Source organism: Eumetopias jubatus, unplaced genomic scaffold, assembly GCF_037043125.1.
Source record: "Eumetopias jubatus isolate StellerSeaLion01/CBP00866 unplaced genomic scaffold, mEumJub1_p1.0 scaffold_1, whole genome shotgun sequence".
NCBI lineage: Eukaryota > Metazoa > Chordata > Mammalia > Carnivora > Otariidae > Eumetopias > Eumetopias jubatus.
In genome coordinates this window covers 40,718,410-40,727,631 of record NW_028274807.1, presented here as the reverse complement: position 1 = coordinate 40,727,631, position 9,222 = coordinate 40,718,410, and the positions used below count along the sequence as shown (strand labels likewise).

At 35.0% G+C, this 9,222-nt stretch overlaps 1 protein-coding gene across 1 annotated transcript; it reads right to left on the bottom strand.

Moving 5' to 3' along the window:
- Nucleotides 1-2,642: 2,642 nt before the first annotated feature.
- CSNK2A2IP (casein kinase 2 subunit alpha' interacting protein) lies at nt 2,643-4,833 on the bottom strand. Its single transcript, XM_028114899.2, is given in 2 exon segments — nt 2,643-2,670; nt 2,672-4,833. Coding segments are annotated over 2 exon segments (2,190 nt in total).
- Nucleotides 4,834-9,222: the final 4,389 nt, after the last annotated feature.

Genomic DNA, 9,222 nt, shown 5'->3' with positions numbered 1-9,222 from the left:
AGGCTTTCCAGAGATTTCAAGACAAAATAGAGCCTTGTAGGATAAAAATGTATAGATGGGAACATATTTCTGGACAGCAAAATTTTCTATTTAAAAGTGTAGGATGTGAGACCAGCAAAATAAAAGCAAAAATAAACTATTGGGAATACATTAAAATAAAAAGTTTCTGCAGAGTGAATGAAAAAAATAAACAAAATTAAAAAGCAACCCACTGAATAGGAGAGGAAATTTGCAAACGACATTTCTGATAAAGGGTTACTATCCAAAATATAAAAGAACTGATACAACTCAATATCCAAAAAACAATCCAATGGAAAAATGGGCAGAAGACATGAACAGACATTTCTCCAAAGAAGACATAAAACTGGCCAACAGTCACATGAAAAGATGCTCAACATTACTCGTCATCAGAGAAATGCAAATTAAAACTATAATGAGATATAACCTCACACCTGTCAGAATGGCTAAAATAGAAAACATAAGAAAAAACAAGTGCTGGCGAGGATGTGGAGAAAGGGGAACTCTAGTACACTGTTGGTGGGAATGCAAACTGGTACAACCATTGTAGAAAACAGTATGGAAGTTCCTCAAAAAATTAAAAATTAAACTACCCTATGATCCAGGAATCTCACTACTGGGTACTTACCCAAAAAATACAAAAACACTGATTCAAAGGAAGATACACACCCCTATGTTTACTGTAGCACTATTTGCAATAACAAAAATATGGAAGCAGCCAAAGTATCCATCAACAGATGAGTGGATAAAGAAGATTGTGATATAGATATATAGATATATAATATTCCATTGTATATTGTAATGGAATATTATTGTAATGGAATATTATTCAGCCATAAAAAGATTGAAATCTTACCATTTGCAACAACATGGACAGAGCTAGAGAGTATAATGCTAAGTGAATGAAATAAGTCAGTGAGAGAAAGGCAAATACTATATGATCTCACTCATATGTGGAATTTAAGATACAAAACAAATAAGCAAAGGAAAAGAAAAAGAGAAAGACAGAGACAAACCAAGAAACAGACTTAACTATAAGAGAACAAACTGATGGTTACCAGAGAGGAGGGAAGGGGGGGATAAAGGAAATAGGGGATGGGGATTAAAGAGTACATCTAACATTAAAAAAAAAAAGAAAAAAAAGAAATAGAATAAAATGATAAACGAAAAAAGTGTAGGATATAACAGAGACCTTGGCACATTCTGTGCATTTTAGAGCAATTAGTATGGCTGTAGCTGGAGAAGAACAAGAAATAAGTTTTGAGAGGTTATCATAGTTCAATTACAAGAAAAATTTAGACTTTCCCAAGAAAACATTGGGCAATAATGAAAGGATTCTAAGCAGTGGAATGGCATTATCAAATTTGTGTCTTACAAATGTATTCAAAAGTTAGAAGTGCACATTTAGGAGTTATTGCAGTAATCCAGGTGACAAACGGTCATGATCATAACTAGGATAGAGGTGATGGGGTTGGAGAAAAAAAGCTGGATTCTAGGGATAAAAAGGCTATCATAGAACTCATGGACTTAAAGAGGGGCAGGCAATGAGAAAAACAGTCAAACATGACTCCACGATGAATGGTGGTACATCCACTGAAATAGGAACACTAGGGGCAAAGGCTTGTAAATGTAATGATCCAAATTATAAATGTAAAGACAGTAATTCTGGTTTTATCATGTTGAGTTTGAGATGCCTATGCAACGTTCCAACTGGAAATGTCCAGTGTACAGTCAGAAAGATATTGGTGGAGCAGAATTACGAGTCATCAGTGCATGCAAGAGATACTAATTCTAGTCCTTAGGGATTGAGATGATCACTGAAGGTGAGTATCTACTGTCTTATCTAAGACAATTAACTTCCTTCTCTTCCCACTACCAGTAGACCCAGTGGAACAAAAACATTTTTGAAACATTTTTATTAACCCATTTTGGATGTATAGATAGAAGTGTTGAACAGGTAATATTCAGAGCCTATAATTTAAATATTGGCACAGACAATAGGTAGGGTTGTTTGTACTGGTAAGTTCTTCTCTCCTGAGATTTGTTAACTAAGGTTGAATAAGTCATTGGATTTCAGAGTGTGGGATCTTAGCATAGAAGAATTTTCCCTAGGAACACATAACTAGAAAGAGATTCACATAACTAGAGAAAAGATTCCTCTCTATATACATTCTTACCTGTTGAACATGATATGAATTTTCTTCAGAGATAGGGAAACAGATTAGCATAAGTTGCCTTATGGATACTGTCATTATCATGTTTTATGAGGAAGGAGAATAACAATGAGCTAGATACTGTTCAGGACAAGACAGATGAGGTATTTCTGGTTTATGGCCAATTATGATTAATTCATGTAACAATGATTATACAGTGGCTACTATAAGCCAGGCATTTGGTTAAAACCTGGAATTCAGTTTTTGCTGTCTAGGAGATCATAGTCTATTATTTAACTAGAAAACAGACTTAAGAGTATTAGTTCCCCTTAACTAGGTGCTTCATCAGCTAAAATATACAGTCACACTTAGTTATTACTAAGAATTTTAATAAGCATGATAGGAAATCAATCTCTAATTTCAAAGAACTAAGATAAGAGGTCAATTGCTTTCAAAAAAACAAAAATTAATTTAATTAATATCTCTCTCATTTTGAAACTGTCTGGAAAAATTTGAACAGTATCTTTGGTCCCTTTGGCCCTTTTACTGTGGTGCTATTCCTCATAGGCCTTGTTTTGGGAGGTCGTGATTGACTCTGTCGTGGTTTTCCAGGAAGTAGCTGGTGATTTTTACTACATATAAATTCAAGCCAGGAGACTCCTGGAGGCAACCGGTGGTAACTAAGTACCTGAGTGAATACACAACCTGAGAGAGTAGATGTGGTAGACTCTTTGGAAGGAGGGGGTAAGGAAGGTGGGGTGGAAGAACAAGAGGAGGAAGAAGATGAGGAGGAGGAGGAGGAGGAGGAGGACGTGGAGGAGGAAGAAGACTGAGGCAGGGCCGGTGGCTGAAAATGACCACTTTTCTTAACATAAAGCAGCCAGTCAATAGCCTGGGGTTGTTGGCTTACAACTTTGTTTACAGCGGCTGCTGTCCGCCATTTGTTATTTAGCTCTCGTGTGATTTCAGGTTCAGGTGGAGAGAAAATTTGTATCTTCTCCATTCCTTCAAGGTTGTCTTCAGGGGCTTCATCAGGCCGATTTTCTTTCACAGGGGATGGGAAACAAGAAGAGAGAGAAGTCTCTGGTAGGGAAAGGAGAAAAACTAATTTCACTTCCATTTCTCCCTCAGAACCAAGTTCAGGTGTTGGTATGACAAACAGCGTTGCACTGCGAGGGTCTTTCCTTCCTGTAAGATGGTTACACTGAGATTTTATGCAGGAAGCACAAGCTAAACAAACCACATAATTTGATGAAAGGCGGGGACCAGGATAAGGATTTGGCCTTCCCCTCATCCTTCGAAACAGAACCTGCCTACAGAGATCCTTCTGGATTCTGGTCTTAGAGATAGAATTGACAATTTTATTGAGGACATCATCAGGGACAGTTCCACCTTTAACAATGCAGGGATAAATGTAATTTAAGCTCCATGGAATTTCTTTATTTGATTTTGTCTTTGCACAAAGATCAAAGCTGCTTTTACTCTGGAATCTGGAGCCCAATGTTGAAGCAGCTATATTTCTGATAAATTGTTTGGAGCTTGATAATGATGGACCTGAGACATTTGGCTTAGAATGCGGTGAAGATAAATCTGTGGCTTTCTGTTTGTCATTTGGTGAAGAGGTGTTCTGAAAGTTGGAGTGACAAACTGGTGAGCTCAGGGTCCTGAAGTCGTGATTAAGTGTAAGCACCTTCTGAGATTTGGGTGAGAACAATGGCAAACTCTGAGTCTGGTGGACAGAATGTGCCAAAGGTGATTTCCTTGGTTTTGAGTGGGACAATGGTAAGCTCAGAACACAGGAACTACAATTCAGTGCAGGTGGTGTCTGAGGTCTAGAGTCAGGTAACGGTGAGCTCAGAGCCATTTGATTGGATTCCAATGAACGTGATGACTGAAGTAAGTCATTTATTTGAGGTGTAGAGTTGAGTGATGGTGAGCTCAAAGATCTTTGATTGTGCTCTAATAAAGATGTCCAAAGGCTATCCAATGATGATGCTTTCTGAGGCTTGGCTTGTGGTAATGTTGAGCTAAGCACTCTTTGATTAGATCCTGAAGATGATGATGTCCAGAGGATGTCTAGGGGAGGTGTTTCTTGATGTTTGGAGGGGAATAATGATGAACTTGAGACTCTTTGATTAGACTTCTGTGAAGGTGATGTCCAGCAAAAGTCTAGTGAAGATGTAGTCTGAGGTTTGGGGAGGGGTAATTGTGAGCTCAAATTTGTTTGGCTGGACTCCAGTGATGAAGATGTCTTATTAAGGTCAAGGGAAGATGTTGTCTGAGGTTTATGACGTATCACAGATGAGCTCAGGGCTCTCAGATTAGGCCACAGTGAAGTTCTCTGGTGGAGGTCTAGTAAAGGTGTGGCCTGACGTTTGGACTGGGATACTGGTGCTTTCAGAACCTTGCTATAGAAGCCCTGTGAAATTGTGTCCTGAGACTTGGCAGAGGACAATACTGAGCAGCTCTGCACCATCTGCTTAGAGATACCTGGAAGTGCTGCAAGGTGATTACTAGGAGACTGCACTCTGACCACCGGCTTGTTATTGGATTGATTTAGTTTTTCACCTGCATATTGATGTGTTAATGAATTGGTTGTGGCCAGTTGGTAAGGGTGTTCTAATGGCACAAAGTGTTGATCATAATATGCCAATGGTACCATCTTGTGCTAGTGGTAGAGGTCTTTTTGAAAGCAGCTGGCTTGTGGGATATTTGCGAGTATTTTAGATGGATTCATTGGACAATGAATATTTTAAAATAAATAGTCCTTCATAGTTTCTAGCTTCTATCTTATTTCCTCACTGTTAATTCCCAAATATTATAGCGTGTCTCAAAATTCAGATATAGATGAAGTTGAAAAAATTATCACCATTTGAGTTTCTCCACTATCTTCTCTTTCATTTCCTAGAGGTTTTTTTTTTTTTCCTCTTGAGCAAATAATGCCTGTTAATAAAATAGTGAAGAGAGTTCAGAAGAGATCCCGATAGGGATATTAATATCCCTAATTAATACAACAAACTGTAGTGACTAGAGCATGGGCTTTATGTTAAATCCAAGCCATTTACTCTGTGTAACTTTTGAATTAAACTTTCTAAACCTCATTTATCTATCTGTAAAATAAATAAATATTTAATTTATTGAGCTAAAAACTAAGATACAAAATGTATAAAATTGCCCAGGACATAATAAAAGGTAATAGCCATTTTTGGTACTCTTTTAATAACAGCTTTAGTAAAACAAACAAAACAAAACAAAACAAAACAAAATCTATGGTAAGTTTGTTGCATGAAATAAGAGAATCTTAGAAAAAAGTGAAAAGTGAAAAAGAAGTTCTTCTGAAATGTTGGTTTTCAATTTAGATTCAATACCTATCATTATTTTTAGCTTATTTCCAATAGTCCATAATTCTAGTTGAAAGTTCATTGCATACTTTTATTCTTGTTCTTATTTGTCACCATTGTAGTTTTTGAAACTGTGACTACTACCTTTTAAAACTAATGTCTTTGTTCATGTGCCTTATTTCTTTATATTATGGTTCTCTCCATTCTCTCATTTCTCTCCAGGCCTTCATTAAATTATTTTCTTTTCCTCTAACCTCAGTGTAGTCCTCAGTGTTCTATCACCAGTTCTCTTCTCTTTTTATTTTATTCCTATGTAATCACACTAGTTATGTTTAGGATTTAAAAATGAACTAAAGAAAGAAACCTCACAAAAAACAGAAACATATAGCTGGCCAAAAGTGATGAAAGCTCAGAAAAGATAGAGGTGTTGCTTTTTAAAGACAACACATTTGGGGCACCTGAGTGGCTCAGTTGGTTAAGCGTCTGCCTTCGGCTCAGGTCATGATCCTGGGGAGGGGCGGGGGTCCCTGCTCAGCAGGGAGTCTGCTTCTCATTCTGTCCCTCACCCCTCTCTCACTCTCTCTCTCTCAAATAAATAAATAAAAATCTTAAAAAAAAGACAACATATAATATAACATGACATTATTTTCATGGCTTGGGGTTTATTCTGGTTTTAAGGCTAAGACACATGATATGACAAAAAACTGAGAATGATTACAACAGACCTTGGGATCAGCCAATTAAGTCAGTGGTCCTAAGGCCCTTGAAGATGGGAGCTATCAAAATTTGGTTTCGTGACTCTTCCTATGCTTCCATGACTTACCAACTCAATTCCTGACGGACAAATTTATTTTTCGTATATGCCAAATTATCCAATTTTTTAACTATCAATTCTATTACTACTAGAAGGTCTTCCCTTACGTCAAGGTGTCTTTTCACTTATTTACTCTAATCTATTTAAAAATATATCTTATTGATATCTTAATTCACTTGTTTTCAAGTCATTCTTTGTGGAATTCTCCAAGTACCAACAAAATTATTTACACAACAATGAGTTCCTAATCTTTTGTCTCTAGTGCTGGTTTTTTAGCTTCAAAATTATATTTCCAGCTAATCATCAGACTTCTCTATCCCAAAGTCCCAAAGACAATTCAAATAAAAAACACATAAAACTCAATAAAATTATTTCTCCTTCTAGAGAAATCTTTTTCTATATCTTCTATCTCAGTTCCTAAAGCCTAGTTACCTAATTCAGAATCTTTGAAATCATCCTGGACAGCTTCAACCTCTAAAACCAGTTAGACACCAATACTGGCTGATTTTACCTCTTCCACATCTTAATTTCCCTTTTCCTATCCAATGTCACTATTTCAGTTTATACTGTAGGCATATCCCATGTAGACAAATATATTATTAACTTCTTTATCTTTCCCCCCATGACCTCACTCCCCCTCTTCCATCTCCTCTTTCAGACATTCAAGAACAAATTCTTGCTGGTGAGACACAGCTGCTGTTCACCCAGGGAATTCTTTCATTTTGCCTGAGTATGCATGAGTAATAAGCACTAAGTTATTTGTGATTGCTGGATTTTGTGTGATGTGATTCAACATCCAATTTTTTAAAGAAGGAGAAAATGGTACACTCCACTGTGTTCTGTCTGGCACCCTAACAAGCTTCTGGATGGTAATATAGAATAACTTCATGACCTTGAGGTGTGTGAAGATTTCTTAGACAGAATATCAAAAGCAGCAACCATTAAAAATTGATAAATTAAAACCAAGAACTCCCAATCATCAAAATACACCATATTTAGAAGGAGTAAAGGCAAATCAAAGAATGTGAAAACATATTTACAATACATAATATCTGAAAAAATATGGATATGTATATTATCATGGAAATATTACATATATAACCTCTTCATGTTGCTTAGAAAAAAAATGCAATTGGAATCATGGCAAAATACATGGACAAGCACTTCATAAATGAGGATATCCAAATGCTAACACATATATGAAAAAAGTTCAGCCTCATTAGAAACCCATGAAATGCATATTTAAAACATAGGGATATTAGAATACATTATCAGAATATCACTAAAGCAAAATAAAAAATTTTTAAATGAAATAAAAACAGACAAAGCCAAGAATTGGTGACTATATTAATTAGTATATTATACACACACATATATTTCACTCCCAGGTATAATCCAACAGGCATGTAATGAATGAATATTTGCACCAAATACATGCACTAGGATGTTCAGTGGAACATTATTCATAATAGCTCCAAACTCAAATAAACTGTCAATTAATAGCAGAATATATAAATAAGTTTATGATACATTCATTCAATGAAATACCAAACAACAATGAAACTAACAAAAGTCTAGCACTAGGCACCTAAACAGATGAATCTCACATACAAAATGTTGAGTGAAAATAATAATATGCACAAAAGATACTTCAAATTTTACATATGAAAGTACAAAATAAGGTCATACTAACTATGATCTTGAAAGTCAAGCTAATACACTTGGGGAGGTAGAGATTAGGAGGAAACAAAAACTTCTAGGGTGGTGGTAATATTGTTTCTTGACCTGGAAGATGACTGTATGGGTGAACTCATTTTGTGATCATTGAGCTCTAACATTTACACAGTGTGTATTTTTGTATGTTTCTTAACTTCAATAAAAAGTTAAAAAATACATAACTTGATGTTAATTTGAAAAGACACATCTGAAACAAAATTGCACTGAAAGGTGAAACATTAAGGGATGAACCAAGATCTGGCACACAGATGTAATGAAAATTTGAAAAAAAAAAAAAGAATATAATGTGGAAATCCTGCTATCATATGTAGAGGAATAAAGAAATTCAAAACAAATGGAACTAACAAAAATCTATTTAAGACAAGAAACAGAAAAATAACATTTCTGAATGTTTTCCACTTTCAGACTTACTCAGCAAATGGCACTCCCATTTCAAAGAATGTGTTTTACTAAAGCACATAAATATTAAAAGTACTCAAAAAGTGGTGGAAATTTGAGTGAAGCTATAACTACAGAAGAAAATGAATACCACTTAAGAAAAAATTAACCCACATATAGTCTTTGTGCCCAAATTCTTTTTATAGATGAGTTCTTTCAAACTTGAAGAGATTTACATACTTATATAAACCTTTTCAGAATACGATAAATATAGAAATAGTCTAAATTTGTTCTATGAAACTGCTGTTTATGATTCTGATACTAAACCATAACAAAAATAGTTCAACATTAAAAGAAAAATAATAAAATGACACATTTCATATGTAAAATTACTAAATAGAATAAAACAACACTACAATAAAATAACAATCAACTATCACTAACTTGATCTTATTCACACAATGTAATGATCTATTAGTAAATATTGTAATTTGTCATGTTCATAATTCAAAATAAATCCTAATAGGTGCTAAAAAAAGTCACTTTATAAAATCCAACATCCACTCCTCATAAAACCCAGTAAACTACTAGGAAAAAACTAGTTATTTATTGAAAGCAAACCTCAATCTGAAAGTAAACTGAAATCATTCAGTTGATATTGAAATATGAGCTAATCCCATTACAGGCTGATAATAGACAAGCATATCCATCATATAGTCATTACCACAATTTAACATTGTTTGGGAAGATCTGGCCAATGTAATAATGAAGAAAACAGAAA